The sequence below is a fragment of the Neovison vison genome, chromosome 11, assembly GCF_020171115.1.
Source record: "Neovison vison isolate M4711 chromosome 11, ASM_NN_V1, whole genome shotgun sequence".
Lineage (NCBI taxonomy): Eukaryota > Metazoa > Chordata > Mammalia > Carnivora > Mustelidae > Neogale > Neogale vison.
In genome coordinates this window covers 174,410,943-174,430,795 of record NC_058101.1, presented here as the reverse complement: position 1 = coordinate 174,430,795, position 19,853 = coordinate 174,410,943, and the positions used below count along the sequence as shown (strand labels likewise).

Here is a 19,853-nt window from a genome sequence, read left to right as displayed (position 1 = left end):
GGATGATGAGGGTGGTTTCGAAGATGGTGGTGACGGTGGTGTCAGCGACGGCGACGTGATGGCAGCTAATGTTTCTTGAACGTGTCAGGCCTTGAGCTAGGTTCTTTACGTGCAGAACTGTATCTCACTGCGCACTCACAGCTGCCCCAAGGTGACAAGATAATTTAGGGACTCAAGCCTTTCTCGCTGGTCCGGACTGATCTCACCCTCTCTAGAACCTACACGAGTGTACGCTGGGGGAAGTAACCAGTATTCTGGCCCGGGCACAGCTCAGAAACGTGGAGACCCCTCTTTAGGGAGCGCCCCCCCCTTATCAGAGCGGGAATCCCCGGGACGCGCGTCACGGTGAGGGGCAGGGGCCCAGGGCCCTGGAAGCACAGTATCAGCCTCTGCGGCGCAAGGCCTGCCCGAGATACCGGCTCCTCGACCGCCAGGGGGCGCCTCGGTCCGTCCTAGGCGCGCCCGACCCGGGGCAGGTGACGCGGCGCCCCGCCCCTCGTGGGGGGGGGTCCCCGCCCGGCGCGCGCCCGGCGCCGGGCGAGAGATTAAACGGCGGGAGGGGTGGGGATGGGACGCGAGGGGTCACGTCAAAGCGGCGTAGACAAAGGGCGGGCGCGCGCACGTCTTTACGCACGCCTCGGCCGGCGGCGGCGGCCAAGGGCGGGAGGGATCGTCCGCGGAGGGATTGGGAGATTCGGAGTCTCACGGCCGGTGAGTATGACCGGGTTCCCGCCGGCCTGAAGGTCACAGGCCCCAGGGGAGCCGACTGCGGGCCGGGGGGTTCGGGGCCAGGCACCCCGCGAGCGGCCTGCGGGCTGGGAACCCCCTCCCTGCGCCGCTCCGGCGTCAGGAGACACCATCGCCGCTTCCCGGGGTTTCCCGGCCTGTCGGAGCGGTCCGCCCCTCGGCCGGAGTGGAACCGTCCGCGCCCCTCCCCGGCGAGCGTTAGCCGCGCCGCGCTCCGGTCCCGCCGCGCTCCGGTCCCGCCGCAGCGGCCGGAGCCCCGCGCCCCGCACTCCCGGAGGCCGGTGCCGGGCGGCTCCTGCCACTCCCTGCTCAATCTGGCCCCGCGCCGGACGAGCGCCCCGCGCTTCTCCCGCATCCCGGGTGCTCCGCCGCGCGTCGTCCCCGAGCGTGGAGGCGGGGAGCTTGGGACGGCCGACGGGGCACCGGGGATCACGAGGAGGCGCTTCACCTGCAATTTCTTTCTGTCCTCCTGCTTCCCTGGGATGTAGAGGGGCCTCGCTGCTTCTCCAAAGGAACCCATTTTTCTTTCTTGAATTTAACCCCGAAACCCTTCGCCTTCCCGTCTCGATACGGCGCCCTGCAAGGCGTCCTTCCAGAGGGTCTTGTTGATGTTCTCCCTTCTGGTTCATGGAGGGTTTTAACTTCGGCAGTTTCGGAGTTAGGGAAAATAGTCTCCGCGGAACACATGCATCGCTCTAGAAATAAGCTCCATACTGCACCGCTCCTGCCGGCGGGGCCACGGGTCTTCCCAGCGATAACCTTCTTGAGAGCATTTCCTTTTTGGCTCATTTTCCTTAATTTTGACTGAACTCTGCGTGCCTCTGCTCAGTTTCATCTCCTGTAGATACTGTCCCAACCCAAGGGAGATGGTGGGAAAGCGGTTATCCCTGTGCCAGAGACATAGTCATAATCATAACAGGCATCATAAATGCCAGTCTGGTATTCTTTCCTCACTTGATAGTGGTTTGTGGTCCCCCCCCCCCTTTCTGCCTACTTTGTATTATGGAGACTTTCAGATATACAAAAAGATAAAATAGTAAGCCAGCATGTAGCCAGCATCCAGCCTCAACGACTGATTTTCAGGTTAAGCCTGTCCCATCCATTTCCCCCTCCCCTAAGCTCTGGGATAAGTCCTTGATGCCAACAGTAGCTTGAGATTCAAAATAAAAATCGTACTGTGTAAAGTCATAACGTACTTTTCTGGGACAAAGTCTACTATTCGAATTTCTTTAAGAAATATGTAATAACATTGAAGAAGGGCCAGAAGAGGCACCTAAAATGATCAAGGTACTGGAGGACAGGTTGAAAGAAAAAATCTATCAGATGTCAGTGAGAACTTCCAGGTCATCTTCCTTTTTCACTTTTGATGCACCCTCAGGGTCCTAAAGGTTCGGTGACTTGTCTGGATCAACTAGGAATAAGAGTCCAACTGAGGCTGGAAACCTTGCCCAACTCCACATTCAGTCTTCTTTCTCCCAATACTGCCTTTATATTGTTTCTTTTAGGAAAGGGAAATGTGTGGAAGGGCTATAACAATGAAAGGTTTGAATGGGTTAATAGGAACTTTTCCATCAATTTCTGGAATAATGAAACTAGGGGATATGTCTTAAAATATTTCTTATGTCAGATATGGGACAAATGAGAAATTCTAATCACAGTTTTAGTAAACATGGGAAAAGTGTGACCTTAGAAGGGAAATACCAGCTGAGAATAATTACAAACTTTAAAAGATGTAGATAACATTCACAGCTATTTCAGAAAGAGCAGGTAAGGGAAACGAATGATTTGGCATACACTCCTGGTTTTGCTCTTGATAGCAGAACAATAGAACCTTTCTATGAAACATCCTTTCTTGACATTAAAAGATAAAAATCCTCAGCTAGATGTAACATGGATTAGGTGTTTGCTTTCTTTTCTTTTTTTTTTTTTTTTGTTTTCGTTTTTAACAAAACCATAGTATGTATTTCTTAGCACACTGTGCTGTGAAGTTTCCTTATCTCAGGAAAGATGGTACCTCAGTCTTCACCCTTAAAATTGGAGAGGATATTTTACCTCCAAGGAATACTGTGAGCAAAGGAATTTCTGTATATAGAGTTCATTGAGTTTGCTTTTAAGTTGTGTTTATATGATGTGACATAGTGTTTGTAAATTATTTTCAAGACTTTTGTTAGCTTGTGATTTAAATACAGTGGTCGTCACATGCATTCAGCTTATGAAACTAAGTGCTGAGAGAACAGCATCGGGGTGTCTTGGTAAATCATTACCCTAAAGACATGGATGCAGGGAGAACTTTTATGTTTTTGTGTGGGTTTTTGGTTTTTTTAGAGAGGGAGGGTGGGGAGAGGGAGGAGGAAGGGGAGGGAAAGAATCATTACCCTAAAGACATGGATGCAGGGAGAACTTTTATGTTTTTGTGGGGTTTTTGGTTTTTTTAGAGAGGGAGGGTGGGGAGAGGGAGGAGGAAGGGGAGGGAAAGAATCTTAAGCAGGCTCCACACAAAGTACAGAGCCTTACCGTCAGGACCCTGAGATCATGACCTGAGCCAAAAATTAAGAGTCAGCACTTAACCTACTGAGTCACCCGGGTGCCCCTACTGTGGGTTTGTGTGTGTGTTTGTGGTATCAGAAAGAGTGCAGTGGTTAACTAGGATTCTAACCTTGTAGCTAGTTTCTGCTGAAGAATAAACCACTTCTCATATCTGTATGAACATCACAAAATGTTACCTTTTATTAAAAATCTTTCTGGAGATAGAAGCAGAGATTATCTGATCCTGATTGAATTGTACTACAAAATTGTTTCTTCAAGTAAAATAGAACCTCATTATGGCTAGGTTCTTACTTCTTTCTGTGTCATTGTGCTCAAGGAGGACTTGATCAAGTGTCATCAATTCCATGTATCACTAAACTACAGAATACTTAGGATAGCTTGAAGAACGCTTTTTTAAAGCACTGAATTTTAGAATTTGTAGTAATGTTCTAAAGCTTGAAGTTTTTCCTAACTCCTTTAAAGGTACTCTCTCTCCTTTCAAATATGCATACCCATGCACCTGCCACCCAGTCACGGCATTGTTTTGTTTCTTTGGGCACTCTTTGAGTGTGCATTGCACTTTCTTTTAAACTAGAAGCCCAAGATCTGCAATATTAGAATGATGCTTTGTAAAAAGGAGGAACACAGTAAGTTTTTGTTGATCTTTTGAATTAAAATTCCAAAAAAACTGGCGAGGAAATTGAAATCCAGGGAAGCTGAATGATGTACAGACCAGGTAGTAACGAAGTTGTGCCTGAGCTCTTAACTAAGGAGACTCCTGAGTTCCAATTCTAAGCTCCTCTATGGGACCATTTTCTTGACACAGCAGAGGAATGGGGAGGGAAAAAATATTTATGTTTGGTATTTATGCACATATTTTATTTTCAGGGTCTTCTTTAAACGCTTCAGATCTGGGGCACCTGGGTGGCTTAGTTGGTTAAGGATCCGACGCTTGATCTTGGGATCCTGAGTTTGAACCCTGCATTGGGCTCCGCTCTAGGTGTGGAGCCCCTTTAAATAAAAATAAATAGGGACGCCTGGGTGGCTCCGTCTTTAAGCATCTGCCTTCAGCTCAGGTCATGATTCCAGGGTCCTGGAATCGGAGCCCTGCATTGGGCTCTCTGCTCAGCAGGAAGCTTGCTTCTCCCTGTCCTGCTCCCCCTGCTTGTGTTCCCTCTCTCGCTGTGTCTCTCTGTCAAATAAATAAATAAAGTATTTAAAAATAAATAAATAAATAATAAACATATTTGATCAGTGTTAACTAATAGAAATAGAGAACACATCGTATATATAATTTTACATTTTGTAATAGTTACTTTTTTTAAAAAAATTTTTTTCCTCAAAGATTTTATTTATTTGTCAGAGAGAGAGCACACGCAAGCGCTCGCACACGCACAAGCAGAGGGAGTGGCAGGCAGAGAAAGAAGCTGGTTCCTTGCTGAGCAAGGAGCTTAATGGTGGGACTGGATCCCAGAATGGTGGGACCATGACCGGAGCTGAAGGCAGACGCTTAACCAGCTGAGCCACCCAGGCATCCCATGTAAGAGCCACTTTTAAAAAAGTACAAAGAAACATGAAAATAATTTTAATCATGTATTTTATTTAACCCAAATTATCCAGAATGTCACTAAAATGTGTAATCAAGATACAGATTATTAATGAGGTCTTTTACATTTAGTTTTTCATAGAACATTTAAATCCAGTGTATATCTTATTTACATTTACAACATATTTCAATTTGGACTACCCACATTTCAGGTGCTCAAGAGTTATATGTGATTAGTGGCTGCTGTGTTGGACAACACGGAGTCACTGTCAGTTGAGCATAAAGATAAAGGAGGATTTTAGGTTTTTAGTAATACTCAATTCTGAGGTTACAATAGTTTGTGGTTGTGATCATTGTTTTTTTTTGTTTCATGTCTTAGTGATTTTTTCTCTGCATAATTAGGATTGCTTCAAGTTTGTAGCAAGTTGAATAGAGAAGTCTGATGGTCCACAAATTTTGTACCTTTGTGATGAAATGCGTTCTTGTCCTTTTTTGGGGGGGGTCTGTGGGATCAATCTCTCTCTCTCTCTCTCTCTTTAACCATCTTGACCATTTTAAAGTGTATAGGCCAGGAATAATGCTCTCTCATTTTAAAATAACACTATTTAGTTGGGGGTGGGGTGGGGAGCTTGATTTTTAAAAAACAACCAGTAGCAAAACTAATAAAATAACCTAATAAAAAATGGGTAAAGATTTGAACACTTCACCAAAGAAGATAGATAGCGAATAAGCACAAAAGATATTCAATATCATTGGTCATTGGGGAAATGCAAATTAGAACTATGAGCTGCCACTTCACATCAATTCGTGTGTCTAAAATTAAAAAGACTGATCCTGTCAAGTGGTGGTGAGGTTGTAGAGCGAATAGAACTTTTGTACATTGCTGGTGAGGATGCAAAATGTTGGTACAACCCTTTAGAAAGCAGTTTGGCAGGATGCCTTGGAGGCTCAGTTAAGTCTGCCTTAGGCTCAGTTCACCACCCTGGGCTGCTGGGATCCAGTCCAGCAGAGTCCTGCCTGGGCTCCTTGCTCAACAGGAAGCCCGCTTCACCCTCTGCCTGCCACTCCCCGGGCTTCTGCTCTTTCTCTGACAGATAAATAAAATCGTTAAAAGAAAGAACGAAAGAAAAAAGAAAAGAAAGAAAGCAGTTTGGCAGGTAAACATATACCTGCTTTAGACTCCCGTCAGTACACTCCTAGGTATTTATTTACCCAAGAGAAATTAAACTGTCCGTGTAAAGACTTGTAGATAGCAGCTTTATTCGTAACAGTTCCAAACCGGAACCGTCCAGTTGTTGGTCAGTAGGTGAATGCGTAAGCGAATGTGGTGTACCTATACATTGGACTCCCACTCAGCAGGAAAAAGGAATGAACTCGTGACCTGTGCAGCAACATGAAGGACTCTCAGAGTAATTATGCTGAGTGAAATAAGCCAGACAGAAAAAAGTTAAAAAGTAAATAAAAGTCCGGGAAGTTGCTTCCAATTACATATGTGGAGCTCTCAGAGCAGCGCTCAGGTCAGGTAATGAAATGTCGTGGGTCTTAAAACTCCAGTAAGTCAAATTGTCCTTTCTCAGGCTGATTGACCCCAGATACCAAATATCCTGTGACCTTTGTCTGTTTTTTTCTTTTCCAGCTCTGGAGACTTCATGTTGCTTTGGGGGATCTTGGTACCAGGTTTCTTATAACCCGGGTCCAAGTTGGGTTAGTACTTTGTAGGCAAGGGGAAAGTTATGTAAGGTCAGTGACTTAGTTAAGACGAAGACCCCAGAACTGACCGTATTACTGTCTTCTTTCTGGTGAGTTGAGTTATCCTTTAGCTTACTGTATCTTGACTTGGTCTTGAACCATTTATTTTATCTAGGATCGCTGTCAGCTCTGTCTTTAGTCGGTTTTTTTAGCACTTCAGATTCACTTCAGCCTAGTAGCTCTGAGTGCTGCCCTGTTCCCTTGGAAACACTGTATAGTTCCTCCAAAGCAAGGGCTTTCCATTCAAGCAAATTTCTTCTACTCTACTACTTTGATACACTTGACATTCAGTTCACTCAGCACTGTTACCTATTCAAAATGGTAAATAAGATTTTAAAGCTAGCAAAAAGATAAAGTGACCTCTCCCTTACACTCCTAGAGGCAGCAACTATAGCCATTTTTGTATCTTTCCAGAGATCTTTATCTTTGCAAATACATATAAACTGTATATATTTTTCCTTTTCCTCCCTCTCAGTTGGTATTTACTGGGGGCATTGTTTGGCATCTAACTGGTAGATTGTTTATCAGTGCACAAGTAAATTCTTTTTTCATTTAACAGATGAATAGCATTCCATTGTATCTTCTGTTGATTGTGGCCGGTGATGTTTCCTTGGCTATTATAGACAGTGCTGCAGTCAGTAAATGTGCACACACATCATCTTGTATATGCATCAGTACAGGGTTTCTCAGCCTCAGCACCCTTGTCATTTGGGGCCGAGTAATTCTTCGCTGCCAGAGGTGACCTACGTATTACAGGATGTTTAGCAATATCCTTGTCGTCTTTGTACTCATTGCTGGTAACTCCCCATCCCAAGTCCTGACAACTAAAAAGGTCTGCAGACATTACCAAATGGTGGGGAGAGTGTTGAGGGAGAGGTTAGGGGGCAAATGGCCCCTGGTTGAAAACTACTGCTCTAATTTATGAGGTTTTTGTTTCTTTGTTTTTTTGTTTAGAGAGAGAGTATGCAAGCAGGAAGGGGCCTAGAGAGAAGAAGAGAGGGAATCTTAAGCAGGCTCCACGCCCGTGGTGGAGATCATGACCCTGAGATCATGACCTGAGCCAAAATCAGGAGTTGAATGGTTAGCTGACTAAGCCATCCAGGCACCCCTCTAATTTATCTTTTTTTAATCTACTTTAAGATACATTTTTAGAGGTAGAATTGCTGGAGCTGAGGTTGTGTGTATTAAAACTCCGATGGCCCCGGCGCCTAGGTGGCTCAGTCGTGAAGCAGCTGCCTTTGGCTTAGGTCATGGTTGTCCCAGGGTTCTAGGATCCCCAGCACCTGCATCGGTCTCCCTGCTCAGTGGGAGGCCTGCTTCTCCCTCTCCCATTCCCCCTGCTTATGTTCCCTCTCTCACTGTCAAATAAATCTTAAAATTTAAAAACTCTGGTGGCCTTTACTGAGTTCTCTGAAGAGGTCGTTCTATGTTTACACTCCAGCCAGCAGGATTTGAGAATATTTTCTCACTATCACCATTATGGTGGTTTATAAAATTTTTTTTTTTCCCCGTCTCATTAGTTAAGTCACATTTCTGTGCCTTACAGATAACCTTTTTATTGTTTTATTGAGCACCTAGTGCTTGTTGGGCATGTAGTATTTTTTGGCTGGTGGGTTTTGTGACATAACTTTGAAATACTTTCCTCCCTGTCTAGCTCTCTTAAGATTTGGTATTTATAACTGAAGACAGGGGTGCCTGGGTGACTCAGTCAGTTAAGCAGCCAGCGCTTGATTTTGGCTCAGCTCATGATCTCAGAGTCCTGGATTGAGCCCCATGTTGGACTCTGGGCTCAGCAGAGAGTCTACTTGGGGTTCTTTCACTCCCTCCCTCTCCCTCTGCTGCCCCCCCCCCAACTCACACATGTGCTCTTGCTCTCTCTAAATAAATGCTCGTGTGCTCTCTCTAAAGTAAATAAATCCTTAAGAAATAAATCCTTTAAGAATATAATATATATATAAGAAGAAGAAGAAATAATATAAATCCTTTAATAAATCCTTTAAGAAAAAAACTTAAGACAATACCCTGGGTTTCTTCTGATCCTAATGTATTGATGGTACATACCATTTATTGAAATCTAATACGTGACAGACATTGTGCCTTGTGTGCTTAAAAAATGCATTATCCCTGTGTTGCCTAACATTTATGTTTAAGAAAATTGTGTATTTTCTTCCTTTGAGTTGGTATATGGCATCTCTCTGATCATATTCGGTAGTTCTGGTCTCCTGAAGTAAGGTGTGTCTCAGAGAGGTAACAGAAGAAATGCAGTTGGCCCTTTAACAACATGGTTCTTTTTTTTTTTTTTTTAACATTTTATTTATTTGAGAGACTGAGATCACAAGTAGGCAGAGAGAGAGGAGGAAGCAGGCTCCTCGCTGAGTAGAGAGCCTGATGTAGGGCTCGATCCCAGGACCCTGAGATCATGACCTGAGTCGAAGGCAGAGGCTTTAACCCACTGAGCCACCCAGGCACCCCTAACAACATGGTTCTTAAAAACACAAACTCCCTATACAGTCAAAAATCTGCGTGTAACTTCTAATCCTCCTAAAAGTTAACTAACAGCCTACTGACTGGAAGCTTTACTGATACAGTCGGTTAGATTAGCACATACTTTGTGTATGTACCATATGCTGTGTTCTTATAAAGAAGGAAGCTAGAAAAGGAAAATGTTACTAAGAAAATCATAATGAGGGGAGCCTGGGTGGCTCATTTGGTTTGTTAAGTGTCCATCTTTTAGTTTCTTTTCTTTCTTTCTTTTTTTTTTTTTTTAAGATTGTATTTATTTATTTGACAGAGAGAGGGAATACAAGCAGGGGGAGTGGGAGAAGGAGCAGGAGAAGGAGCCTGATGTGGGGCCTGATCCCAGGACCCTGGGATCATGACACAAGCCAAAGTCAGACACCCAATGACTGAGCCACCCAGCCGCCCCCACCTCCACCCCCAGTTCTTGGTTTATGCTCGGTAATGATCTCAGGGTTGTAAGATCTAGCCCTGCTCTGGGCTCTGCCCTGAGCATGGAGTCTGCTTGAGATTCTCTCCCTTTACCTCTCCCTCCCCCTCTGCTCCCTCTCTTGCGTGTGCATGCACAGATTCTGTCTCAAATAAATAACATTTTTAAAAAATCATAGGAAAGTGGGGGGACCTCGGTGGCTCTGTGGGTTAAGCCTCTGCCTTTGGCTCAGATCATGATCTCAGGGTCTTGGGATTGAGTCCCACATCCGGGTCTCTGCTCAGCAGGGAGCCTGCTTCCTCTATTCTCTCTCTGCCTGCCTCTCTGCCTACTTGTGATCTCTCTGTCAAATAAATAAATAAAATCTTTCAATAAAATCATAAGGAAGAGAAAATACATTTATGGCACTATATTTTTCCAAAAAATCCATATGTAAGTGGACCTGCACAATTCAGACCTGTATCGCTGTTCAAGGGTCAGCTGTATTTGGTTCTGTAGTTAGAATCGTAAATGTCCTTGTCTTGTGATTGGGTCAGAATTGGTTTAAATGAGCTGATATAAATGAAGTTCCCTCTGTTATTTTCTCTTCCAGGATCCTCTTTTTCTTGCTAACAATCATCAAAGTGTGAAATTTTGTGTTTGCTTATTTGCTTAACACCTGTCTCTAGGCATATTTGCTCACCTCTAAATACTACCTGACCTAATGTGTGGCATATGTTATGTGCCCAGTGAATATATGTTGAATGAATGAACTTGTCACTCTGAGAAGTGAGGAACACTAGAAATTGGGTCATTTGGGGGCCTAAAGCCTAAAGGCCCCATTTGCCATTCAGTGGGCTGAAGAGTTCAGCTAGTGGTGGGTTGTGTCTTCTGAGAGGCTCATAACTACTTGGTTCTTGGGTTTTTCTCTGGGCCCTTTGGGCTGTTACGGGTTCTTTGGTGCAAATAACTCTGTGTGAGTTTGGCTGAAAGCTGTGGAAATTAAGAGAAATGAGCAAATACTACCTCTTGGTTATGGAGTCATATTTATTTGAAGCAAAGGGGTAGCCTTTCCTAAGTGAGATTATTCTCTGAAGTGAAATCATCCAGATAATTTATCCACAATTATCTGGAAATTGTGGTGTGGTAGAGCTTTGCCATGACTAATTTTCTGATATTATTTCCAGATATCAAAGTTTGTGTTAAGGGGGCCTAAGACAGCAGTCTTCTGGTTTCAGTGGCTGCTTTGCTAATCCAGCAAGATGTTGGGAACTCTGTTTGATAACTGCAGTTTGCTTGCTTTTTCTCTTTACTTCTAAGAATTTATGTGAGGATTGTTCAGCGTTGGCCAGATAACTTGTTTGGCTAAGTGACTGTTCTCTTTGTTCCGGAGTCTGGCACTCACAGACATGAACTCAAGGGGTGGGGCAGGACCGTAGAGGGGAGTGCCCCTGGGTCAGGGGAAAAGAGTGGCTGGGTCATGGGTTGGCAAACTGTAGGGTCAGATAGTATTTTAGGCTTTGCTGGCCATGGTCTGTGTCACAAATTATTCTTTGTTTTTTTACAATTCTTTAAAGATACAAAAACCATTCCTAGCTTGCGAGTCTTAGAAAAACAGGCCAAAGCCAGATTTGGCCCACAGGCCCTGGTTCTCCAACCCTTGAGCTAAGTGAAGAAATTAGTTTATTGCTAAATGTGTTTAATGTTTGGGGACATGAACCCAGAATAACCTTGGGAATTGTCAGTTGATTGTGATTCAAAGAAAAGAGATCTAAACTCTTGGATGGGAAGTCACAGTGACCCTAGTGTCTGTCACCTTGTGTCCATGAAACTCAGGGTAACCATGGCCAGTGGGACGGAGGGATTTTGCTGCTGCTTTCCCAGGGGAATGCTGGACAAGGGAGACAGGGACCGAAGAGTGGAAGAGATGTGGCCCTAGAATTAGGCAGGAATTAGGTTTAAAGAATACAGTGACTCAGCAGATTAATCAGGAATATTTCTAATTTCCTCAACCTCTGCTGGGTTGTTGTTAGAAATCTGGCATGTAGAGTCAGTTTGGCCAGTTTATATAAAAGAGCAGGTTTGTACCTGGGATTCTGAGAACACCAGATTCTGATACATGAATCCAGTTTGGCCTTGTGGTTTTTCCCTGACCACAGAAAGTTCTATAGACCAGGCCTGGCACAAAGGAAGTGTTAATTTATTCCAGGGTAGTTTGAGAGCTAGGAGGGCATACTGGTTAAAGAGCATGGGCTGAGAGACAGATCCCCTGCTCCAGATTCCTGCTCTGCTACTTAGTAGCTGTGTCATTCTGGGTAACATACTTAATCCTCTAAGCCTCGGTTTTGTCCTGTGTCAGATAGCAGTGGTAGCAAAACTCCACCATAGGGTTGTGAGACTTAGGTGAGGGTCAGATATGGAAAATGTTTGCCATGTGAGCTCAGGCTCTGTGGTGGTGTTAGCATGCAGTAAAAGTTAGCAGTGGTGGTGACCATGTGAATGTGGAAGAACTGGAGGATCCAAAACAGGAACTACTGTTTGTGACTCAGTGCCACGAAATACCTTGTCCTTTTGATTTAATCATTAAATGTGTGGGAATGTAATGGGAGCAGTACTGGGTTAGGAGTCTGAAGAACTAGATCTGTCTCTCTCTGTCTTCATTTCCTAATTGATAAAATGGAAGTAATACTGTTGGCAGGTTATAAAAGAACCTATGAAAGGGCTCTAAGAGTTATAAAAAGTCACTGGACAAAATTTAAGGTAGAGGTAGTAACCTACTTATTTGTTCAATTTCTTGACCTTCTGAATGTGTAGGAACTGAGCCAGAAGATGATTGGTGTGAAGCTGCAGTGTTTGCCAGAGATTTGAAAGGACTTTCCCAAGTGCAGGACTTGCATTGGTAACTTGTGGTTAGGGATAAGTAATATAAAATTGAAGTGCTTTTGTAAGATGTTTAAAATAGTGGAGTTCATGAGTGGCTGTATTAAGTGGAAAAAGCCAATCTGAAAATTCGACTCCAGTTATAAGACATTCAGGAAAAGGCAAAACTACCCAGACAGTAAAAGAGCAGTGGTGTCCAGGGTAGGGCCTCAGGAAAGGGGGGAATGAATAATCAGAGCCCAGGGGATTTTTAGGGCAATGAAAATGCTAAATGATACTATCATGGTGGATACATTCATTTTACTTTTGTCCAGACTTCTAAAATGTGCAGCACCAAGGGTGAGCCCTGATGTAAGCTGTGGACTTTGGGTGACTCTGATGTGTCAGTGTAGGTTTGTCAACACTTGTAACAAATGTACCCTTCTGATGCGGCTCTTGATAATGGGGTGACTGTACATATGTTAGTCATGTTAGGGATGGGGGTATGTGGGAAATCTATCTTCCAATTAGTTTTGCTGTGAAACCCAAACTGTTCTAAGGAAAATAGTCTTTAAAGCAAAAAAGAGTGACCAGTGTGGGAGATAGACAGCTGGAGTTTAATCAACATGTAGAAAATGTGATAATATCTTATAAAATTATAGCTGTGTTTCCTTTTCCCCTGCAATTCCATTTCTAGGACTTTATCCTGAAAATATATTTATATTTCCATGTGCATTTTGTATGCTAAATCACGTACGCACAGGGTTGTCCATTACATTACTTAAATAACAATAAAGTGGAAATATTGGTGTTCAACCTCAGGAAACCAGTTAACTGACTTATGGTACAATCTTTCTTCCTCACTTCTTCTTCTTTTTTTTTTTTAATTAATTTATTTGTTAGAGAGTAGAGTGCAGGCATGCATGCAAATGGGGAGGGTCAGAGGGAGAGAGACTCTTAAGCAGAATCCCTGCTAAGCGTAGACCCTGTCGCAGTGTGCAGTCCCATGACCCTAAGATCACAACCGGAGTCGAAACCAGGAGTTGGTCACTTAACCAACTGAGCCACCCATGTGCCCCTGTGGTACATATAGTCTTAAAGTTGAGAACTGTGCACCTGGAGAGAGTGAGGGAGCCCTGCATGTGCTGATGGAATATTTGTCCAAGACACGGTAAGCTGAAGACACAAACTGAAACACGAGTTGAAGAACAGTGTGCAGAATATGGCGTCATTATTGTTGTCAGGGTGAGAGGTAAGCAGAAAAGCAAGTTATGATTTCCTCCTCAGCACAGAATACCTTGGGAAAAATATGAAGCTGGTAACATGGTTGCGTCTGCAGACAAGGACTCTGGGGAGCTGAGGACAAGTAGGAGGGCGGTCTCCTTCTGTAGTATAAATGAAACATGGTGTAGATCCATACATGGTGTATCTTTTGTCCAGACTTATAACATGTGGCATATATCCATATATTTTCTCTTCAGAAAGTTGGCCACAGATTATTTGTTGGAATTAAAGCCATATGAAACATCTCCATTTGCTTTCTGCATTTGTGTCTGCCACCTGTTGCTGTGCCTGCTCCCTTTGACCTTGATGACTCGAGAAGCTGGCACTGACTCTAGGCTTACTCTACAACAGGCCCCCCCACCTCCAAAGCATATTGATGTTTCTCCTCTTGATTTGTGTGACTGATGGTGTTTCTGTTTCCACCCCCAGCTTTGGCAGCATGTAAGCAACTTCTTGCCAAGAACCCAGGTCACCGCTGAGAAGGGGGCCTTAAGGAGAAGAATATCCAGAGGAAACCAATGCCAGACACGTCTGGAGTTACACTCAACGCAGGCAGCATGAGACATTCTGTGCCAGCATCTGTGTCCTGCTGGCAAAGACTGTAGCTCTCCAAGTTGGAGGGTCCTGGAAGCAGCACGCACCAGGAGCCTCTCGAGAGGAAGAATGGGGCCAGATGTGAACTCTCTGCAATGAACACAGTTTTCAGCTTATGAAGGAGTTTTAAGTAAAACAATTATTTAATTTCCACATATTCAAGTTCGGTAGCCTTCTGTGTGAAGAGCCAGCAGTCACCCACCCCCCCCCCCCCCCCCCCACAAAAGTTATCAGGATTATTCTGGCACCAAGTTGAACTCTTCTTGGTACTTCTGGCAATGACAGATCTTCAGGACAGATTTATCTGTTAAATGCTCTTGAGCAGGAAAGAAAAAGTAAAACTTCTGGAAGGAGCGGGAAGTAGCAGAGCAGAGGTCCCTCCCTCACTACTCACTTTCACAGAAACTCTGCCTGGACTCGGATGCTTATACTGAAGATTGGTCCTGCCTCATTCACTTTCAAAGTCCATCAATTCTGGGGAGAGCTGGCATTTTCGGGCTGCCTCCTGTGGCCTTTTTTACTGTCCTTCTGCCTGTAGGCAGTCAAATAATGTGACTTGGAACGGGGTTTGCTATCCTATGGGGACTTGCTTTCTTTCCCAGGCTGGTGCTGTCTGACAGGACCATCGGAAGACGGTGGTTTGTTCTTGGGGGAGGGCACTGGCCTTGCCTGGATCCTCCACCATGTTTCTGTTGCTGCCTTTTGATAGCCTGATTGTCAACCTTCTGGGCATCTCCCTGACTGTCCTCTTCACCCTCCTCCTTGTTTTCATCATAGTCCCTGCCATTTTTGGAGTCTCCTTTGGCATCCGAAAGCTCTACATGAAAACTTTGTTAAAAATCTTTGCGGTAAGTTTTACTATTTATAAATGGTTGCTTCACAGAGGAGGGGAGAAATGCTGTTATTAGTAAAGAGTTTTTCTTTTTTTTTCCTTTTCTTTAAGGTTATTTATTTATCTTTAAGGTTATTTATTTATCTTTTTGATGGAGAGAAAGAGGCACAAGTAGGCAGAGCAGCAGGCAGAGGGAGAGGGAGAAGCAGACTCACCACTGAGCAGGGACACCCCCCCACCCCCCGCAATGTGGGGCTCGATTCAGGACTCTGGGATCATGATCTGAACCAGAGTAGATGTTTAGTGGACTGAGCCACCCAGGTGCCCCAGTAAAGTTTTTTTCTTATTTGAAAGATTATCTCTTTATTGCATACAGAGAAATTTGGGAGAGTGGAAAGTAGCATTTTTAGTAAAAACTTCCCTAAATGTGTACCTGTGAAAGTATTTAACAGACCTTTTCTTTCCAAGGTAAGGTACTTGTATGTATGCTTGATTCTTCCAAGCAAAGGAACCTGTTCCATAACTCCATACCTTCAAAGAGACGGGCTTAGCGTTTAAGAAAAAATCATTGCCAGACTCTGCCTTATCTTACGTAGCAGATAATGAAACCCAGACCTGCTGCTACATATTCCCTCACTAATAGGTTTGGGAGAGACTCTTTTCTCTTTTTAGACTTAAATACCTTAAATAGGTTCTTGCATTTCAGATGAAAGATAACGGGGCAGGGCATTTGATGAATTGTTTGATTTTCTTAAAGATACAGGAGAAGGACAATTAACTTCTTAACATATGTCAGAAGTAGCTAATGATACCCTGAACAAAACAGTCCACAGTGTAAAGGAACTATTTCTGGAAGTTGATCTTTGCCACAGGACTTTTAATATCTATCCAGAAAGTTGGTACTTTATTAGCAGTATCTGTTTTCAGTTGTCACCAAATCCTCAGGTATTCTTTTTCATAGCTGAGACCATATATAATTTGAGAAAACAAAAAATTTAAGATGTTATTTGTTCATATAGTATCTTATGGTTCAGAATAAATTCATTCATTTTCCTTTGGTTCCTTATAATTCTTCAGTGGACAGGGTATCTACATTTTGTCAGTGAGAAAACAGAGACTGAATGATTAAATGAGCTCTAGAAATGTTACTTTATAGTGGTAACTGTTTTTTATTGGGTATTATTGAATATTGGGTTTTGGTATTTAATACTCCTGTAAGAATGTTTTTGTCACATGTAAGAGTGGCATTTATTACATTCGCAGTGTTGTACAGCCATCACCTCTGCTGAGTTCCCTGACACTTTCATCTCTGCAGGGGAAACCCCACACCCATGAAGCAACTGTCCTCCATTGTCCCATGCTCCAGCCACCATGAGTTTATGTTCCAGCTCTGGATTTGCCTGTGCTGGACAGTCCGTATTCGTGGAGTTCTAGCAGATGTGCTCTCTTGTGGTTGCCTTCTTCCAGTTAGCGTCTTTTTGAGATTCATCCACATTATAATGTATTCCAGTACTTCTGCTTTTTTAATGGCTGAATAATATTCCACTGTGTTTCTGTACCATGGTTTGTTTATCCATTCCTGCACCAGGGGAGGTGGCTTGGCCTGTTTGTACCTTCTGGCTATTGTCAGTAGTGCTGCTAGAGTGTACGTGCTTGTGTCTGAGTACTGTTGTCAATTGTTTGATTTTTGAGCCCTGCAGATGGTCTCTGAGGTTATCTAGTTACTTGCTTCTTGGAGAGTAGTATGGATACAGCTTGAGTTTCACCTAAGAGCAGGTTAGAAATGGAAGTCTCAGGCCCACTCCACACCTGCTAAATTAGAATCTGCATTTCCGCAAGATCCAGGTGATGGATGTGCACGCTGAAGTTTGAGAAGTGGCGACCTAGTCGGTCTTTGGACCCGCTACTTTGCTTATGTGTAGTATTTATTTTAATTAATCAGGAAATGTGATTTTCTTATATTTCAGTCCAAGAAAATCTTCATTAGAGCCCAGGATTCCTGTGGGCCATATAACTTAATACTCGTTTTGCCACTGTGGCCCTTTTGCCACTGTGAAAAACCAGTAGAGGGGCAGTAGAACAGCTGGTAAACTTTTCAGGAGACAACATTGAGTGATGGCTAGCTTTCATTCAAGTTTAGAAGCAAGTGGCTAACTCACAGATCTATGGAAATCTTTATTTTTGAAACATAGAAATCATAGCATTAGCCTTTGAGTTATTCCGCAGTAGCTAAAATTTTCTAACTTGCATCACTTTGGGCCACAGAAGGCCTAGCATCCGTGTATATTCTCTGTTCCGTTTTGAATATGTCTCCTCAAGTTAATATTTTAAAATTCAGTCAACTAAAATCCTTCTAATTATGACTGTATTTCTAAATGTATATTCTTGTAACATTTAATATGGATTATAATTACGTAGCTGAAATTCATTCAATATATATGGTTGGGTCGATCCATGGGATAGGTAATCTTGGGCCATCAGAGAATTTTCTTTGCTGATCACGTCTCGAAAATTACTAGTTTAAGGCACAGTGATTTAGAAGTGATTTGGGTATATGTGTGTATATTTATGTATGTACCCATTTTTGACCTCAAGATTTAGGATTTCAAGAACTGGATTTGTACTTCTATTTCCTAGAGATGTGTCTATCAGGCACTGAAAGGATTCTGGGTACTCTGGGTACTGTCCTGTTGAGCCGCATGGATAATCACAACTTGGCGCATAAGCTAGAGTTGGGGGTGGGCTAGAAAGGACTGATACCGTTCCAGCAAGGTTGTAAGTGGTTCTGCAGGAATGTCTGGTCTTTTCTGACTCTGTTACTTTTCTGAGTTGACCTTAATGGACAGTTAAGAACTGAATGCTATCAGGATTAGTATTAGACTCAAGTTGGATTTGGCCAAACTGGTTTTATTTTATTTTTTAAAGTTTTTTTTTAAAGATTTTATTTATTTATTAGAGACAGCAAGAGAGTCTGTCTCTAATAAAGGGAGTGGGAGAGGGAGAGGGAGAAGCAGGCTTCCTGCGGAGCAGGGAGCCCCATGTGGGGCTCATTCCCAGAACCCTGGGATCATGACATGAGCCGAAGGCAGACGCTTAAGAACTGAGCCACCCAGGTGCCCCTTATTTTAATTTTTTTTAGAAGATTTTATTTATCTGTCAGAAAGAGCACAAGCAGGAAGAGCGGCAGTGGGAGAAGCAGGTACCTCCCTGCTGAGCAAGGAGCCCAGTCAACTCAGTCCCAGGAGCCTGGTATCATGACCTGAGCAGAAAGCAGGTGCTCAACTAACTGAGCCACCCAGGAGCCCCACTTGTGGGTGTTTTTGTCCTGTTTTGTTTTGGTTTAAATTCTAGCAATATTAATTCCATTTCTTTTACTATCCTTTGAATTATTATTGTCAAGCATTTTACTTCTACATATGTGGGTGTTTTTTAATAGACTTATTTTACCTTTTTTAGCCTCTTTATCCTTCCTAAATCAGACTGCTGTGTATAATTTTGGAGCTGGAGGAAAGCTCAGAGAGCACTGTAATTCTGTGGGTCTTTCCCCCACTACATATGAACTACCTCGGGAAGCATTTTAAAAGTACTTATTTGGGAGCAGTAGAATCTCCCCAGATATCCTAACTTAATTGGTCTAGAAGGGTATATTTTTATAACTCCCCAAGTGATTCTGAGGTCTGCCATCAAAAGGTGGAGTCTGATTGACTTCCTCTTGGATAGAGGATCCTGCTTTATGACTTAATTCTAACAGAACATAATGGACATGAATTTTACTGTGTAATAGGTGAGATTAGGTTAGAAATGGCAGTATAACTTCTGCCTGTTGGGGTGCTTGCCCCTGGCACCCAGCGACTGTGTCGTGAGGAAGCCCAGGCCACATGTTCCGTATTCCAACTCACAGCCCCAGGAAGGCCCTGACAGCCAACATCTAGTACTACATGCAGGAGCGAGCATTCCGCAAAGGACCCCAGTCCTTAGTCTTCCAGCCACCTAGCTGATGGCAAACCTCATGCAGTTTGCAGCTTCATGAACAAGATAAGTGGTGGTGGTGGTGTTTTAGGCCTCTGAGCTAGGGGGTAGTTTGTTATGTAGCAATGGATAACCAGACAAATAATAAATATAATGTTAAAGAATTTTAAACATTCATTCATGTTTACATAGCTTCTAATGCCTTAACATTTTTGTACATGTATTACCTTTCAGTATTTGACAACTGCATTCATATTTAATGGTTATGTTAATAGTGTATATATCTAATTTTGTATTTGTATTTTCTTTTGGGATTTTATTGGCCGTTTTTACTAAGTAATCTTCATAATGCATATCCTGTTGGTCCATGCAGTACCTGGACTTGTGCTTTTGACAGAACTAAGCAAGCCCTGGCTTAACAGCTAGTTTCCCATAATCAGCGCATCCTTGTATAAAAATGAATCCCGGTATCCCTGCCAAGGGGAGAAGGTAGGTGGGTGTCTTCTCGGTTCGCTTTCCTGGAAGACTTAGCCGACTGAGTGTAGGTCCTGTCTGGTGCTGAGTTGCAGAAGGTTTTTGTGCGCAGAGAGCAGCAGCGTTCTTTACAAGTGTTGTTTTCTTGATGTCGGTGCTTCACATTTACCCTCAATATAGTAATGATGGTATTACTGGGGCACAAGTCCTGGAAGTGGCTTTCCATTGAGTTGAGAATGGTTTGGAGAAGGAGAAAGTAGGAAGCCTGGAAACAGAGAGATGGAAAGAAATGACCTGGGTGATTTTGCCTCATGTGCAAGGGCTTGATCGGGTCAGATCAGAGACCA

General features: G+C 43.4%; 1 protein-coding gene across 1 annotated transcript in view; it reads left to right on the top strand.

Annotated features, from left to right (window-relative positions):
- Positions 1 to 603: 603 nt before the first annotated feature.
- GPAT4 (glycerol-3-phosphate acyltransferase 4) overlaps positions 604 to 19,853 on the top strand; it is a 34,935-nt gene continuing 15,685 nt past the window's right edge. Inside the window, exons 1-2 of the mRNA XM_044225320.1 lie at positions 604 to 711; positions 14,067 to 15,079. Coding sequence (XP_044081255.1) covers positions 14,915 to 15,079 — 165 coding nt within the window. The 5' untranslated portion in view covers positions 604 to 711; positions 14,067 to 14,914. The remainder of the gene's footprint in view (positions 712 to 14,066; positions 15,080 to 19,853) is intronic.